Genomic DNA, 18,722 nt, shown 5'->3' with positions numbered 1-18,722 from the left:
GTTTCAAGCTCATATACGTCCTTGCCTGTCTGTTAAAAAAAAAAACTGTTTCAAGCAGCAAAAAAAACTAATTATTTAATTTGTACTTTATGTATTTAGAGTGCACGTTTTTAAATTGCTATGTATACTTACGCGTATGGTCCGTTTTTTGTGTGCAATTCTGAAGTTCGGTTTTAACAATCGTTGTACCTATATATCGTCGATAATGTCATTATCATGTTGGAAAACTGTTCATCTCATCAAAATTGCAACTGTGGTAAACGAAGTGCATCTGTCATTGGAAAGTTGGCCAAAGTATTTGGACGCAGAAAAACCTATCAAGTTCAAAAAGCCCAACAACTCAATAAAGTATCGACTGAACTCGGCGAGGTATACCTACAATTACGAATCTAATACGAATAATATTATGTAATTGTGTTACGTATTTACAGATATTTTTTTTATTTCTCTGGTGAAATCATCTACAAATAGTTTTTCATTAACTATTGTATTTATACATAACATTTATTAGAAGGAAAAATTAGACAGTAACCGAGACCATTGTCACACTTCGCTCGTCGAGTCACTAACCCCTAATAGACGATGATTTCTTATTTTTTAATATTTTTTACTATAAATTTTAAAGCAATAATATACTAATTTATTTATAAAAATATATAAATAATGATGATATATTTATTATGAGAACCGGAAATTATAAAATTATGCTGTTTAAAATTAAACCTGCAGCCTTCTGTTAAAATAATGATAATATTCTACTTATTATTTTTAAATTGCTCCATATATATTTTATTAAAGCTTCTCGAGATACACAATAACGAGAGCACGGAATGTATTTTATTAAACAGAATTTAAATTTATTTTTCTTATGATTTACATTCTAATTGTTGTATTTATAACCAAATTAAATTAATTATGCAAATTGTTCAGAGAAAAAAACTATTATCTAAACATTTTGAAACATTTAATAACCATGCATAGAAATATATTGTGTTTTTTATTATCTTCATGAATTCAATAATGCATCCGATAAAATAATTATTTTCTTCATAGGTACCTACTTATATTCTTCATTATACCTAAAAATTGTAAAGTTACAAAGTAAGAATTTAAAATTTAAATAAAACGCATTTTTTTAACCTTGAAATAGTTATTGATTTTTTTCGTGATTTATAAAAATATGATACAATTTATTTTATCAATAAGTGTTATTTCGTATGTGCTATATTTAGGATATTGAATGTCTACTATACTACTTAGTCATTAATTAACGTGCTTTTGAGTTACGATACATAAATTAATTCTAAAATTTGATAAAATTGTTTTGTCAAGCCTGAAAATATATTAAACTTATTATATTTCAATTACCTATGTAAATTTATTGATATTTCATTATTTAAAATTAAACTGTTAATTAATTTACTTATTTTTAACTATTAATTTTAGTTTCAATTAAATTATAAACACCGAGACTCTCAGAGATCTTATTAAGTATATATATTTATAATTTGTATGTTCTAATTTTTATTACATACTTAAATATTATAAATAATTATAATTTTCTTAACATTCTGTATGGTGATTGCTGAAAAATATTTTGCGAGAGTTTATCAACTCGTATACATTATCATTTAAAAAATGTGTTCTAGCAATTATTGTAAATTTGTTGTTTAAAAATTATATTTTGGCATGAATAAAAAATATCTCTAGTACCCACTAATCTTATATAATATGAAATTTGAATAATATTACATTAGATGAAAATCTACTGTTTTATTAAAAATTACTAATTATTTAAAACAACAAGTATCACGGTATAATATAATAAATATCTGAATTATTATTTGTCTATGTTTGAGTGTAATCACTATATTGACTAAGTTATAAGTTAAAACTTATAACCCAAAGGCTTAATCTGATAAGGTATTATATTATGTAAAGTCAATTGAAAAAAACAAGTTAACAATAAACAGGTATGTTGTCATAAAATAGTTGGCGACCAAGCAACAAAAAAATAAATATCGATGAAGTAGCTATATAATATACATGTATATAAAATAATTGTTTTTTCGTCTAGTCTAGACGTTGTTTGCAATAAAAACTCATTAGGTAGTAGATTTAATTATAGGACAATATATTAAAATTTGGACGATGAGAAAAAAGTGCTGTTATTTATAACTATTTTAAATACATATTGTGTTATTATTTGTATCCTAAATCGTATTTTTAAGTAAAATACAATCATTCAATATACCCTAAGTTATTGTGTTTTTTTTAGTTGTAAAAAAATACGATATTTATTCAATCTTTTTAGTTAAACGTTATTATTTTATTAACTAATGTAGCCTGAAACTGTATTATTTACTGATTATATTTAAAAATTATTCAAAAACACACAAAATTAGAAACGTATTAAATATTTATAATTTTATATTTAGTTAGAAATAATTAATAATTTTATTTTTATTTTTCGAATAGAAATATAGACTAAACATATATTGATAATAAGTAACGGTGTAAATTTGTAATGAGATAGGAATTTTGATGATTCACCATTATAAATCTATTACCTAGAATATGCTTACCAGTTACCAATTACCATTATTCTTTTATTCACTGTTTATGGAACTTAATGTGTTTTAACTACCCGTCTACAAATTATATGGTACAATTAACTCAGATGTTAACATGCCAGAGTGAATAGAATATTTTTCTTATTACTTTTGAAACAACATAAAACGTGAAACCATTAGGTATAGGTAGAATATTATTAATTATCAGTTGTTTCCTATATTTATACATATTATACGCTACCACTGTGTAACATTATTTAACGTAAGAAGTGGGAGTTGGTACATATGTCTAAAAAATAATTAATAGAAATAATATAAATATATTATATATACACTGTATTAATGTATAGGTAATCTACAATTTTTTCTAAATTATATTCACCATCATTTTTGTTTTGGATTTAAATTAATATTGTTCTGTGTACGATTGTATCTGTAATATTCTATTTTTAATTGAATATTTTATTTGTTAAAATAATTTAATTATTTATAATTTCACAATCTAGAACTCAAATTCATGGGTGACCGTCCACAGTTTGCAGTCTCAGAGTGATGGCGGTATCTTGGATCCAGATGATCGTCTCAGAGATGTGGCAGATGATAGAGAACAAATTGTCGCACTCTATGATGACGGTGATAGTAATAGTCCTCACCAACACGGTGGTGGAGATGGAGCTAGTGCTACTTCTAGTCCAGATATGTTCCACGTAAGATGTTAATACAATAAACACCTAATCATATCATTTATTATAATATTTTAAGTGCATCACCATCATACTTATAAACCGGTAAATGTAATACTATAAGTATAGTTTAGATTGTTTAGAGGACGAAGCAATACATGTGCGCTGTTTCGAAAATATACTTATCATACACAATGGGTTGTAATATAATATGTTTAATGCTAAATATGATTTTAAAAATATGAAAAACAGAAAGAAGGGTAACAAAAATTTTAACTGTCATCAGTTTTCATAACTCAATTTTATAAGTAATTAAAAATATACGGTAATAATAATAATTGCTATAATAACGATAATGATTTTAATTTTGAATAACTCTTAGTAACAGTAATAAATGGCCGTAAGTATGAACCTTTATATTTGATAGGACTCGCTAGATTGTTTTTACTTTTAGTATTTTTACCACCTGCCGCTGAACTAAAATTTCAGCCAACCATTTTATAATATTAACAGTCGGCTTATTCTAACATTTATTTCAGTTAAGTACATTCAAGTATATGCATTTTTTTAGGTCAACAATTACTATAAAATTATTTTATTATTATTAATTACATTACTAGAATTTTAATATTAAGACTAATTGAAAACTATACTCACATGGACCTGAAGTGAACAGAGAAACCTAAAATATTTTCCATTGTATACTTATTACTTATATAATTTTTGCATTAATAAGTACACGTGTAGGACATTTTGGATCAATATTGCTAATAAACACTTTTTTATTTTGTTATACGACGAATTATTTCGCCGTTAGTTTTAGTATAATATTTTTCAGTATAAATCTAGCAAAAGTGCACGTTAAAGAATATATTAAGAAATATGCTTAAAATAATAAATGATAATAATGTATGATAATAAACGCCAGATTTTACATAAATAAAAGACGTCGGAAGATGCATATTGTGACTCATGGGCGTCTTTTGACATTTTTCTAAGGGTTGAGGGCAAAATTAATTTAAAAAATAAATGAGGATTTTTTGTTGTACATTTTATTTATAGTACCTACATTATTATGTTTCGTCATTATTATCTAACCTTATACCTATACACACTTAAATAATGTAATAAATATATTGGTACCTAATGAATTAAATAAATTCTAATAGAAGTCGTATAGAGGTGTATGAATATATACTGTACAGCCGTTTCTGTTGCGAGAAATCTGTTACGAATAAAATGTATCAATTACAGATGTCTAATTTATTCGTATTTAATTTGTCGGACTACAAAATTGATGAGCATCGTGAATAAATATAATGTACCATGTACGTTTAAGATTTCAAGTCGTCCCAACTTCTCACAACTGACCAACTGAAAATATCATGTTTACTCGTTCGTGATTGTTGTGTAGGTACCATGAATAACATTTATTGACCACGTTCAGAGCATAGTACTGATAGTAATCACAGTACAATAAGTACCAGTGTACCGCTGTTGCCTGCGTGTGACGGATCACAGTATTTCCCATTTTCTCCGTGTCCGACCTTCAATAGATTTGTTTTGGATTCGTCGCGTTGTTTACTGGTGCGAATATTATAATTTATAATACATAATATTATAGTGATATTTTAACATGCACATGTGCACAAATATAATTTATACGAGAATGTTCATCGCTTCCGCAGTTCGGCTACAGAAACGTGTGGTCCATTTGGTCAAAGTAAGATACTTCACTTTTGTCGGTTGCTCATACTATAGGTACTATAATAAATTATAATAAGTCTTATTAACAGGTTCGTCGTAAAACTATAGTCAGTTAGATTCTTAGATATCTGTATAACAGACTACTGCCCTACTATATTTAGAAATATTTGTGTGATGTTTATACATATAGGTAGGTTTGGTTAAGACTTAAAATGCACTTTATCAACCTTTTCATGTTTTTAATTTTTTTTTTAACGAATTGTTTTTTGATGCTTAAGACGACTATGGTGTGAATTATTATTACCGGAAACTATATTTAATTATTTTAGAAGTTTATCCTTCCTAAGTTTGTGGTTATATGACAAATATCTCATCACATAACACAACAGTTAATAGCGCACACGTAATATTAATATTATGAATTAAGTTAAAATATATATTGTAAATTATATTTAATAATACTAATTTATACAAATGTATTTCTCATAATCATCATCTCCAATTGAATGACACAACCAATCTAGGGATATTTCAAGTTTAATGTCCGAGCTAGCGCAATGAACATTGACCACGCTGACTGTAAATGTACTTTAAAAACAATATTGTTGAAAACCTAAGTTTACTTTAGGTGGTTTTACACAACAAGTCAAGGGATATTTTTGATTTTTTTGATCTAACGCAGTGTAGCGAGCGAGTGGCAACGCGGGGATCATTTTTTTCGCTACAGTTTAGCCGATGAAAAATGTAACATAATCAGTATTTAAGGTTTATAATATAAATTGAAAACTTAGATTACCTATAACTTCGAAACTAAGTTCGTGTGCCAAATTCTAATTTCACTCAAAAAATGGCTACGTCATATTGTCCTAAAACTAGTTAAAATACGTAAAAAATAAATAAATTAAAATTTGTTATAGGCGTTGCGCGTGGCAGTCAAGTAAATAAACATAAAATCACAAACTTTGGAAGGCTATAACTTCTAAAATAATAGTTTCCGGTAAAAAAAATTACACCATTGTTCTAAGCATAAAAACATTGAAAATCGTGAGGGGGTTGGTAAATAGGTTCCATAGGTTTAAAAACTCGAGTAAAAACGTCATGAAATAGTTACCGCCGCCAAAGACTTGCTGTCAGTATACAGAATTCAAACAAATTAAAGCAACGAGAATTATTTTATATAAATAATTATATTATAGTAATAATTTTATTTAAATTATTTAAATTTTTAGAACCGTGGAGAAGGATTACAAACTGACATTGAAGTCACTAATGAACAAATTGCTTGTGGTTTCCCAGCTTTACATGTCCGCAGAGGTAGTGAGCCAGCTCTTAATCAATTACCACTTGAATGTCGTAAGTTAAATCTGCGCTAAGTTATTTTTATTATAAATTTGTTTATTTATTTATTTATAAATATATTTATATTTAGCAAACAATGCGGGGAAAAGAAATAGTAATACTAGACCTGCTGCATCAGGTCAATCTAAACGATGGTCAGCAGCTCCTATGATTCATGACCCTAAAGAAAAACTAAGAACCGTAATTACAATTTTAATATATTATATACTAATTTAATAAATTATATCAATCAAAAGTGTTCACATTTTCCACATAGTAAAAGTATGAATCTATGAAATGTTTAAGATATATTCATTAGCTATTAGCAGTACATTTTAATTAAATAATATCTATTATATGTATTTAAGTACTCAGAGTAGTATTTTTAGTATCATAACATTAATACAAACCAAATACATCACTTAAATTATAATAGTGATATTATTGATGTTTTTACTTTTTATGTTAACGTACATTTTAGAAGTAAAAGCCTAATTGTGTAATATTTTTAATTTTAATATAATGTAAAAATATAATATTAATAATCTACATTTAAGGATGATTACATGAAAATCAATGGTTTTGGTTTATCTGACAAATGGAGGTGTTCTGAAGAAGATGAAGATGAGTTGGAATTAGGGGACGAAGATAAACCACCAATTAACAATCATTTTCTAGCACCATCATTTCATCGAGATTCTTCAAATCGTTTATCAATGCAATTCCTAGGAGAATCGTCAAGGTTTAACTTTATATTTGTATTTTGTTATTAAGAGTATGTCAGCGCACTATTTGTTTTCTCTCTCTAGCCCACGCGTAACATAGACAAAACGCATTTACGCAGAATCATTTTTTCTATTTTTTTTTTTTAAGTAATCTTAAAGTAAAATCGCCCATTACAAAAAATATTATTATCTATCTTTTTTGTAATTGGTGTTTTTACTCTAAGATTACTTAAAATTATAGAAAAAATGATTTTGCGTAATTGTGTTATTATGTTGCGTGTGGGCCAGAGAGAGAAACAAATAGTGCGCTGATATCCTCTTAATAATATTATTAAAAATTGAAATAAAATCAACCATATTTTTTTAAATATAAAATATTAGTGGATTTCGATGGGCAGAGGCTGCTGACTTAGCAAATAATCGAGCTTTATCATTATCATTACCAAGAGACCACAGAAGGAAAGAACCTTTGGGCCAAGCAAATACAAATCCTAGTCGCTTAACAGAGTCACAAAAGTAATGAATTAAATTATTAAATTAATTCAGTTTGTATGATTCATTAATTAAAAAATTGTATAATTTTTAGCACTGAATTTATAGTGCTAAGCACTGGTGGTGGTTCATTAGGTATTCACGTTGTCCCAGATTATAATGCTCTAGGCAAAGAACGTGGTCTTCTGGTTCAAGGTATTGAACCTGGTGGTCGGGTGCATTGTGATGGTAGACTAAAAGTCTATGATCGAATTGTAGAAATCAACGGCCGGTCATTATTGGATCAACCATTCAATGCGTAAGTTGAAAACATGATAAATATTAAAGATAAATGTTAATAATATTTGTCCTTAACAGTATTCAAGAAATATTTCGAGATTCACTACACTCTTCAGAGCTCAGACTGAGAGTGATAAAACATAAAAATAATATGGACCTTCAAACTAGTCAAAATACGGTAGCTGGTAATAAAAAACAGCCACCGCCACCAGTGTTTCCTAAGCCATCCTCAAACATCACTACATCTTATAATAATAAAGAAAATGTCTCTACGGGATCATCTGATAAAGATAAATGTATTTAATAATACAATTTAAAAAAATTTTCTGGCAATTAATTTATATTGATTTTTGTATGTTTAAAGTCAATTCAAATACTAAAATAGCTACCATTTCACCAACCAAAAAAATATCAGCTGCAACACATACAGCATCGAATATTTTAATGGTGGCTAATACAAGAAAAATTGGAAAGAAAATGGAATTAGAACTTACTAAAGGACTTCATGGGCTTGGATTTAGTATAACAACCAGAGATAATCCAGCTGGTGGAAACTGTCCTATCTACATTAAAAATGTGTTACCAAAGGTAATATTTAAAAATTGTTTGTTTAGAAATGTAAATAAATCTCTTTATTTTATATTTTAGGGAGCTGCTGTAGAAGATGGAAGATTACGACCAGGTGATCGGTTATTAGCAGTTAATGGTACAGAATTGACGGGCAAGACTCAATCTGAAGCAGTAGCTGTATTGCGAAAAGTTCCATCTGGTGCTAAGGTTAAAATTATTGTTTCTAGACAGGAAGATGTAGTAATTAGCCATGTTGGCCAAAAATCTAATCAAGTAACATAATTAAAAAAAATTATAAGCTTGTAGTTAGGTTACTTAATTGATTTTTTTAGGATCTAGATGAAAATCACGAACAAGAAGTAGGGATTTCATCAGACAATCAATTAATAGAAACAAATGAAAAATCTAATAATACGGTTCAGGTATAGTTAATAAATATTTAAAAAATAATAACGCCTTTTATATACTATAATTCTTATTTTTAAACATTAAAATTATATGTGACTCATAATCATTTATTAGGAGTATGTTAAAAGCTTAGAAGAAACACAAACATTCCCTTGGAGACATAAAGAAATACTAACTTTTGACATTCCTGTGCATGATTCAGAAAAAGCTGGTTTAGGTAAAATACTTTTTTTATTTTTTATTTCTTTAATGCTTATATTATATATATTTATTTTTTTAGGCATCAGTGTTAAAGGTAAAACATCATCTAGTAATAGCTCTAATGATAAAGATTTTTCTCAAGATTTAGGTATATTTATCAAAAATGTTATTCATGGTGGTGCAGCTTCAAGGTATTTATTGACTTAAATATGTTTAAAATTATAAGATAAACAAATTGGTATGAATTTTAGGGATGGTAGATTACGTACTAATGACCAGCTATTATATATAAATGGTATGTCATTGATTGGTCAAACTAACGCAGCAGCTATGGAAACATTGCGTAGGACCATGATGAATGTAGATCCTGGGCCAGTGCCCGGAGCTATCTCATTGATAGTAGCCCGCCGACGTAATAGTTCTCCAACATTAGATAGAAGGCGTAGTCGAGACTCCTCTTCAAGTCTTCTTACAGATTCATCGGGTAACTAATTAAAATTTATTATTATTTTATATTATAGACTAAAGTTTTTTTATATTTATTTGTTATTGCATTCATAATTTCATGTATAGCAAACACTGAAACATTTAGCCGAGCTGAAAGCAGTGATAGTAGTACCCAAAATACGGCAGAAAATTCTGGAACTAGTGAAAACTCTGATACCACTGTTATCTTTATGCATCAAAGACAAGGTTCAGAGAGTTCAAAACGGAATACAGTACCTACAGATACTTCTCCAGGTAACTAAATTTAATTATTTTAGAAATACTTTTTATAATTTAATGTATTAACTTATAAATATTATTTTCTAACACGAAAACAATATTTTACAATTTGTTTAGATGGAATTGCAATTCGTAATCCAGTTTTGGAAAGGTTAACTGGACACACAAATCGTTATAATGCATTACGCAATGAAAGTTATTATAAGGTAAAATTAAAAATAAAAATCACTGCATATGCAATTTTATTACAAATTTACTCATAATTATAGGCTACACATCAAACGACAATTATGTTGAAGGAAGAAGAAAAATTAAATAGCCCTACTGTAAACCCATCATCAGAAGAAATGTTGATCATTGAAGAAGACCCTCCAATTTATAATAGTGTTAGGTAGTTTGTATTATAATGTCATTATTTATTTAGCTTATAAATTACATATTAAGTGTTTTTTATAAATTTAATTAATCTGATCTTAAATCAAAATTAAACTATATATTATGTTGGTTGTTTTAAATCTTTATTTATTGTTTAAATTTGAATGTCAATTTTGATTTTAACAAGATGTATAAATTACATTTATTTTTTAATTTCTTTATTTATTCTACTCAATTCACCAATAAACATGAAACAAATTTAGGAACATGTGTTCAAAGCATTTTTTACTACTTATTTACATCTTTAACTAAATAGATAAAAAAAAAAAAAAAAAATCAAAAGGAAAGTTTTGTGAAAATGAAAATGAGATTTAGGCCAACCAACAACTATTAAATTTATTTATATTTAATATGTATAATTTTCATTCTTTCCTGAAAGTTTATTAATTTCATCAAATATATAGTTTGTTTTGTGATAAAAAAAACGTTTATTTTCTCATTCATATTTCTTTTTTGTATTATTTGTCTAGTCGGAAAAAAGTAGAGGAAGAAAAACCATCACCAATCATATCTCCACAAGCAAGAACTGGTTCAACTAGTACTGATGTTACTTATGCTAGCCAGTATGTTAAATCTTATGATATAAATTTAAAAAGTTGTATTTATGATTTATTTATTTTTTTTTAAGATTATCATTGGATAATGCCAATTCTGGATTTTCAAGAGATGCATTCGGACGGCAAAGTATGTCTGAAAAACGACATGCGACATTAGATGCTAAAAATACTGATACATATCAAAGAAATAAAAAATTACGGGAAGAGCGTGGAGATGATACTAAAAGTCGTTAGTATTTTACAAATTTATATTGTGTACTTAAGTAATCTTATTTTTATTCCTATTTAGGCAACAGTTTTCCTTCAAAACACCAACTTGGCCCTTCTCTTGGATTGAAAAAATCGTCCAGTCTGGAATCATTGCAAACAATGGTTCAAGAGGTGCAAATGACTGATGGTGGATCAAAACGAGGCAATGTTAAAGTAGTGCGTGGTAGAGGATGTGATGAAAGTTTTAGAGCTGCAGTTGACAAAGATGGTCCATTGTCCTTACATGAACTGAGATTGGAAACATGTTTGTTTATTAATATGTTTATTTTATGCATTTAGTAGAAAGTATTTACAAATTTGAATTATGACTTACATATTTCTGAACATTTTCATAAGATAATTTAGTTCTCATATTATTTATATTTATAAATAGGTCATATTTGTGATAACCCAAACATCAATTATTTTACTGTTTTGTATTTATAACTTCCCTGTAGGTTGCATTGTAGTATATATATATTTAAACATTTTTTTCTTTTTATGTTAGACGATAACAAATAGTTAAAAAAAAACTACTTTTTTTTAATTATATTTATTAAGTTTTTTTATTGGTATGAAATGTATTATAGATGGAAAAGAAAGTGATGATCATCCGATTGGTCGTAGACAGACTTCACTTCATTCTCCATTAAATTACAAAGCATCAAATTTACCACCAGTAGTGAACAAAAAAAAACCAGGACTACTTAAAGGGATTGGTTCCATGTTTAGGTTAGTTAAAAATTATTGCAATCTAATAACAATTTCTTAATAAATTGTTATATTTTAGATTTGGTAAACCTCGACGAGGACCAGATTTAAATGGTACTTTAAGCTCAGAAGAAGATAATTCTGCTGACCGTGAGCGAGAAATAGCCAGAAGAAATGCTCGTGATGAACAACTTAGAATACAAGAACAATACCAAAGACTAATGCAGCGACAAGCAGAAATGGTATTTAATTCATTCATGATGTGCCATGTAGCATTTAAATAATTGTGAAAAATCTCCTAAGATTTATTCTACTTTTTAAAACAGATTTTAAAATGAGCATTATTTACTCATTTTTTATATTTGTTATAACCACCAGTTCATACTTGTTAAGGTTTTATTCATGAAGTTGTATAAATTTACTGAGCTAAAATCTTTTAAAATAAACTTTCTTTTATTATTATTATTATTATTATTAAGGTAATCATTAATTTATAACTTTAATTTAAAAATCATCATAAAATAAATAACTTAAAATGTAATTATAAATTTAATGTATTATTATTAAGAGGATATGTTACACACATATGCTGTCTTTGTCTTACTAGCTTAGCAAAGGTGAGTTCAGCAAAATCCATTTTGTTGTTTCTTAATATTAGAGTTAGTTAAATATTATAATTTCCAATGCTCATGATTTACTTAAAAATTAAAATATTAATAAAATCCTGCAAGATGCCTTAAATAATATTTTTACTCTAAATTTTGATGATAGGTAAATTGACTCTAATATTAAAGCTATTAGCATAAAATGGGTTCTGCTAGACGCAAATTTAAAACATTGTGCGTTAGCCAGACAGAGACAACACATGCAGGTATGACGTCCTATTAATAGAAATAATTTTTTATTATTTATTACTTATTTTAATTAAATTAGAAAAGTAATTGGTGATTCTTAGGCTACTCGTTTATGCCTTAATAATTATGAAAAATTCCCTATGAAAAATCTTTTTTCAAATGTCTATTATTTTGCTTGATTACATTAAACTTTTTTATGAAGAAACTTATTATTACCTTTCTTTTCATTATAGCAAGAACAAAATAATTGTAGAGAAGTAGCTATAGATGATGGTAGTGCTAATTATAGTAATATTCCTGCAAAACCATCTAATCCTGAACAATCTCGTATGGATCGTATTCAACAACTTAGAGCTGAACATCAAAGAAGACACATGGAACGTAGTGGAAAGTGTATTCCTGATGAGAGGGAGGAAAATCATTATGAATCTGATGTTCGACAGGTATATACTATGTTATATTATATGAATAATTAATGCCCGTCATACAATCTTAATTTAATATTAATGCTAAATTTTTTTTTCAGTCCATTGGAAGTACTCATAATGCAATTAATCGACCTGGTAGTCGTGTAGGTATAATTGATTCATCTCGGTTTAACCATTACGTCAATTTCCAAGAAATACAGCAGAATCTTAGGTTAGTTTTTATTTCAATAAATGCATAATGTGAATTTTGAATTATTTTTTTTTTTTGCTGATCATTTTGTACATTTGTTTTGCATGTTGGTAATCAATGCGTGTTTATAATTTAAGTTTTTTTTTCTTTTAATTCCAAACTTATGTACACGATTTGAAGAATTGATTTTTAATTGTACAATTATATTATGCATGGTGTTAAATTTAATTGTACATAAAGATAATTGATCTCTATAATTGCGCAGTATGATATACAATATACATATATATATATTGCATGTAACACATTTGTTGGTTGATAAGTGCACTTGATTGTGATTATAAGAATTTACTAAGGTTTGGGAAAAGTCCTTCTGGAACATCTTTCTCATTATTTCAATAATTTTCACAACTATTGGTGATATGTGTTAGACACCTCAATCTAAGATTAGGCATTATTAATCATAGATTGTGGTGTTAAATAAAAATATCTGGTGTTAATTGATTTTTTTTTCTTCTATGTCATGCATGCCTTGCACTTTTGATTGTAGTTTGATGCATGAAATACGCGGCGTTAAGCTTCGACACCATGGCAAAATAAAAAAACCCGTGTCTTGCTATTATGACACAGACGATGAAAGGTAGGTTATTGTTTCAGCCAAAAATAATCTAGATTTTCTTGTGATAAGTGTAATTTATGCATTCAATTTCAATGACATATTATTTTTTTTTTTAAACATAAAAGTTGCAGTATATAATATGTAACATTTAAAAGTTGATCAATTGGTACAAATTTCTCATAATGTTTGTTAATCAGGAACACTAGATTAAAATAAATAATAATGAATATAGATTGGCATATTTAAGATGCATATAAAAAAATATGTTCCTCAAACAGCTTGCTAGTCTTGACACTCATCTGTGACCACTAAAGAACTAACTACAAGTCAAATATTTTACTGACTTTTGAATTTTTATCTTGAATGCTTCATAGTACAAAAAAAATTATTGTTAAATAACAGATAATATATGAAATTTTTAGATTAGTATAATATTTCATAAATTATAATTTAAGTAAAAATGTAAGAGCTGATTTTAATTTTCTTATTTATTTTATTTACTATTACACATATTTAGCATGATGTGTGTTTATTATTACCAATATTAAATTGTGCATAAGTATTCCTCTGCACATTATTTTCGTGTAATACTAAGTATAAAATAAAGAAAAAATTCAGAATGTTTATAGATTAATATTATACATAATATTGTTATTGAAAGATTTATTTTTCTTCTTTTTATTTATGTTCTTCTGCTATATGAAGAAAAACAAGGAACTATAAATTTTTTTTGCAAGTCATTGTACTTATTTATGTTTTTATTACATTTTTATATTCATTTATCTTCACAACTTTGTGTTGAAATTTAAATATAACATATTTTTCTTCATCACTTGTTATTGAACTGAATCGCTTATCGTTGATTAACTACTAGAATTCATAAAATTTTTTGTTTGCCATAGGCTTTCTGGTGGATAGTATTTTAAATCATAACATTTAGCCCAAAAACATTACATAAAAATAGAATATTTTTTTTAATACCTATATTTTATCCTGAAAGAAATTTTAAATAATTTTTAAATGTTACATATTTAAAATTTTTTTTTTTTTTTTTACATTTAAACCTGTAAATCATGAAACTTTATTTATATTTTTCATTTACATATTTAAATATTTAATGTTTAGATACTTGAACATTTATTGACAACTTTTTAAGATAATTTTGTTAATTATTTTTATTATTTTCTTCTTCAGCCGAAGACAGTTGCACTATCATTCTCAAAGACGCGACCCTAAGGAATCTGTTGCACGACCTAGTTCCAATTATTACGAATATGAAAGTGTGATGAGATCGCTACCATATACGACTGGCGGTGCATCACGTCTGGTAGATAACAATTCTAACTCGTTGACTAGACAAGGTGAGTTGTCCCCCTCTCCCACCAACCTCCGTACTTATGTATAGCCGCTGGCACGTCACTCAATCTCTCTCACTCATATACACCTACACACACACGCTCTTACCCTGTTTAGTAGGCAGTGTAACTCAAACTGCAGCAGTTGCGGCAATGAACAACAACAATAATGGTGATGCTCGTAATCAAAAACAACAATCGTTGTCTCGGCATCATTATCCAGTTCCAGTGACCAAGTCGCCAAACTATGCGCTGTACAACTATGGTGGTGATGTTCAGGGCCACAACAGTGTACAACAGCAACAGCAGCATCAACTACAACACAGAGGACCAACAAAGAATAACAATTATGCTAGTGGTATGTACCATCATCATCAACAACAGCAGCAGAGATCTTCGCCGCAACAAGGACCGTACATAACCCAAGTAACCATTCGGGATAATAAACACATAATACAAAGTCCTAACATTTGATACCATATTCCTCGTAGGAACAATATTTTTTGATAAAAATCATTATTAATCTCACATTAAACTATGTTTTTTTAATTTTAACACGCTGACCATGTTGCAATTTTTTTCCCTCTTTTTAAAGTTTTTTCATGGTTATTTTAGTTATTTACATCATCACATATAGTCCTAATTTTAATCCTTTACTTTAATATGTTATACCAACTTATCGTAGCGGTAGACGTTTTTTTTTATTTCCTTAAATAACCACTGTATATTTTTTCATTTTTTTTTTATATATATATATACATATATTTACATATATTTATAAATATCTCAATCACATCAGTAATAGTTAAAATGATTATGTTTAAATTTTTAAACTTTTATGGTTTATACTATTATAAACATATTTAGCAAAATTTTTGACAAATTTTAACCCAAACCATTTATTTCAATTATTAATGCAACTTGTATATGATAATAAACTTAACAAACATTTTGTGTAATTTATTCAAATTCTTAGGCGGGTTATTATTTGAACAAAAATAGTTTTTAGTTATTTTCCAACAAAATTTAAAATTAAAGCTTTAAAATAAAAGCTAGTATAAATTTATCAAAACATTATTTTATCTTATTTAAAGCAGATTATTAAAATATGTTGTGTGTTAAATATTTTGTAATTGTTCAGATACATTTTTATTTTTTAATTCAATTTCCCTGTGATATGATGTGATCTAATCATTTTATGTAGATACATAATTTTATATAAGATGTTACGCAATTTAATATATCACTTAACATGAATTAAATAAGTGCCTTAAATCAACGGTATATTATATATATATGTATGAAAAACGTATATTAGGGTTGGGTTTAGTCTTTTTTTTTCTAATACTTACAATACCTAATAGCTAAAACACCATGACCCACTCTGTATAACACATATTTATTATTGTTGTTTAAAATTCTTTTTTACTTTTGTCATGTTTATTCTTGTTATTATTTTACATAAATAGCTAATATTTAATAAAAGCTATCATTTTAATTATCTAACCTACATTTAAATTATAGGCTACAACAAATAGTTTTAATTCTTATTTTATTTTTTTAGAGAATTTTTCAATTTGTTTTTTTTACTTGATATAATTTCCAATTAATTCCTATCACCTTTATGATTTATCAGCCGTCCATAAATAGTATAAATGGAATGATTTTTTTTTTTTTTGCATGTAAGTTATTGTTTTGTGCCATTAAATAAATAATAATAGGAATACTAACATTCCAAAATATTTCCCCTCATAATATCCTGTTGCCTTAGTTTTAAATTAGACTTAAACCTATTATATAATTATATATTTTTTATTTATGCAATACTACGAGTTGCTCAAACTATGTAAATTTAGTACTTAAAAAATACCAAATTACTCACGCAGTATTAACAATGCGTTTTATTTTCTTATATTGTGTATTGTCTTCTTACAGTATTTTTATTACATTTATTTTGTTAATTACTTATTGCCTATTATTAATTCATATTGTATTACTATTAATGTTAATAAGTTCCTGTTAAATGATACGAAACAGCTATTTATTAAATACAGCCGAAATCTCTTCTTCGACAGTCTTCTCTCTCTTATAGCTTTTAAAATTAGATATATATAGAATAAAATATTATAATTCTAAAAAATTATATCATATGATTCAAATATATTTATATTATACTATACATTTATTTTATGTACAATAAATTACATTATTTGTAAATTATTAATTAGGTAAATTACTATGTAAAATTGTTAACTATAAGTAAAAGTATATTATGTAGATAATAATGTAGACAGTTACTGCATGCACATTAATTATAAATTACTTGTTACTTACAAAATTATTTTTATGTATTAATCTTTATAATAAAAATACAATTGATTTTATTTTGAATATTATGTGTAGTCGTTTTAAAAAAAAAAATAACAGTTTTCGATTGTTTTAATATTAAAATGGCAACAGTAATTATTTCTAATACACATCTTGCCACATTGTTTATACTTTTTATTTTATGTTCCTAGTGAAAGTGTGCATTTTAATGATATTGAATTTAACATTGTTTTATGTATACAATTCAATTTTATCAGAAATTTTAAAATTAAAATTTATAATTTGGAAAAGAACATATTGATAGTGTACACTAGTATAATGGGTGTCAATAGTGACATAAATCAAAAAAAAATTTTTTTTTATTTAATATAACGGTTATTCAATAACAACTGTGAAATATAAATTATTTATTTTTGTACTATACATTAAATTACAATACACTAATATAAATAACAAATTAATGATATATTTTTGATGTGAATTCTCATTAAAACCCTCTACACAAAATACATTTTTTTTTTTAATAATATAACATTTATATAAACTTCTAATATATATTTTCAACAATTGCAAAGCATCATAATAATTACTCTATTTTTAACATTAGAACATTTTTAATTAGACATTTTAAATGGTCAATAAATATTTAGCATTTTTATAACCAAACTGTAACTCTGATGAAAAATTAATTATATTACAACTGATAAGTTATAATAACTCTTGTTTAATATATGAGAAAAATTCATTTTTTTGTGGCATGTTTACATGCTATGGTAAAAATGTAAAGAGGTTAAGTTATGATCTCATAGAACATAATAATAAATGTGGTACCTATAGTCTAAACTGATTTAAACGGGTTAGTTAAGCTAATTGCATGATAAAACTGTAGTAATAAATAGTAATAATACATGGTATAATAATATATATTTGTTTAAATAAATATCTATAAAATGGTTTAATTATATAATTGTTAAATATAATCAGATGAAAAAAAAAACTAAACAGATACCTACATAAGTAGGTATATAATTTTAATTAAAAAAAATACTTTTGATACAATAACCGCAATTCTTATTTAAATATGATGATAAGTAAGTAGGTACCATTATTACTGGCCATTTATGAGTCTTTGGTAAAACATACTAAATCAATAAGGTACTTCTTGACGGGAAAAATGAATAATGTCCATATGTTTTCATCTGACAGTGAAATGATGAAGTCAGACTTATGTTGTGCAAATCAGGTTCATACTAAAAAAGAAATAGTTTTCAATATTAATTTGTTTTATTAGTTT

The 18,722-nt window shown here is 26.4% G+C and overlaps 2 protein-coding genes across 7 annotated transcripts in view; one reads left to right on the top strand and one right to left on the bottom strand.

Annotated features, from left to right (window-relative positions):
* Nucleotides 1–17,491, top strand: part of LOC114124429 (partitioning defective 3 homolog B) — a 32,509-nt gene extending 15,018 nt beyond the window's left edge. The window contains exons 2-28 of one of the 6 annotated variants that reach the window (XM_027987677.2): nt 100–369; nt 3,080–3,280; nt 6,193–6,316; nt 6,393–6,502; nt 6,859–7,043; nt 7,408–7,542; nt 7,613–7,816; nt 7,876–8,093; nt 8,162–8,385; nt 8,446–8,640; nt 8,700–8,789; nt 8,890–8,992; nt 9,056–9,167; nt 9,228–9,460; nt 9,550–9,717; nt 9,820–9,908; nt 9,972–10,096; nt 10,608–10,700; nt 10,766–10,923; nt 10,984–11,208; nt 11,534–11,675; nt 11,734–11,896; nt 12,742–12,951; nt 13,035–13,147; nt 13,677–13,766; nt 14,940–15,106; nt 15,222–17,491. In XM_027987677.2, coding sequence (XP_027843478.2) covers nt 217–369; nt 3,080–3,280; nt 6,193–6,316; nt 6,393–6,502; nt 6,859–7,043; nt 7,408–7,542; nt 7,613–7,816; nt 7,876–8,093; nt 8,162–8,385; nt 8,446–8,640; nt 8,700–8,789; nt 8,890–8,992; nt 9,056–9,167; nt 9,228–9,460; nt 9,550–9,717; nt 9,820–9,908; nt 9,972–10,096; nt 10,608–10,700; nt 10,766–10,923; nt 10,984–11,208; nt 11,534–11,675; nt 11,734–11,896; nt 12,742–12,951; nt 13,035–13,147; nt 13,677–13,766; nt 14,940–15,106; nt 15,222–15,574 — 4,383 coding nt within the window. In that variant the 5' untranslated portion in view covers nt 100–216 and the 3' untranslated portion in view covers nt 15,575–17,491. Of the gene's footprint in view, nt 1–99; nt 370–3,079; nt 3,281–6,192; nt 6,317–6,392; nt 6,503–6,858; nt 7,044–7,407; nt 7,543–7,612; nt 7,817–7,875; nt 8,094–8,161; nt 8,386–8,445; nt 8,641–8,699; nt 8,790–8,889; nt 8,993–9,055; nt 9,168–9,227; nt 9,461–9,549; nt 9,718–9,819; nt 9,909–9,971; nt 10,097–10,607; nt 10,701–10,765; nt 10,924–10,983; nt 11,209–11,533; nt 11,676–11,733; nt 11,897–12,741; nt 12,952–13,034; nt 13,148–13,676; nt 13,767–14,939; nt 15,107–15,218 lie in introns of all 6 variants that reach the window. The other 5 variants (XM_027987678.2, XM_027987675.2, XM_027987676.2 and 2 more) reach the window with 5 other exon arrangements.
* Nucleotides 17,492–18,579: 1,088 nt separating this feature from the next.
* The window catches only part of LOC114124432 (uncharacterized), a 32,884-nt gene continuing 32,741 nt past the window's right edge, over nt 18,580–18,722 (bottom strand). Inside the window, exon 5 of the mRNA XM_050207174.1 lies at nt 18,580–18,678. Coding sequence (XP_050063131.1) covers nt 18,654–18,678 — 25 coding nt within the window. The 3' untranslated portion in view covers nt 18,580–18,653. The remainder of the gene's footprint in view (nt 18,679–18,722) is intronic.

Source organism: Aphis gossypii, chromosome X (assembly GCF_020184175.1).
Source record: "Aphis gossypii isolate Hap1 chromosome X, ASM2018417v2, whole genome shotgun sequence".
NCBI lineage: Eukaryota > Metazoa > Arthropoda > Insecta > Hemiptera > Aphididae > Aphis > Aphis gossypii.
The sequence above is the reverse complement of the archived record's forward strand: the minus strand, read 5'-3'. Positions and strand labels throughout refer to the sequence as shown.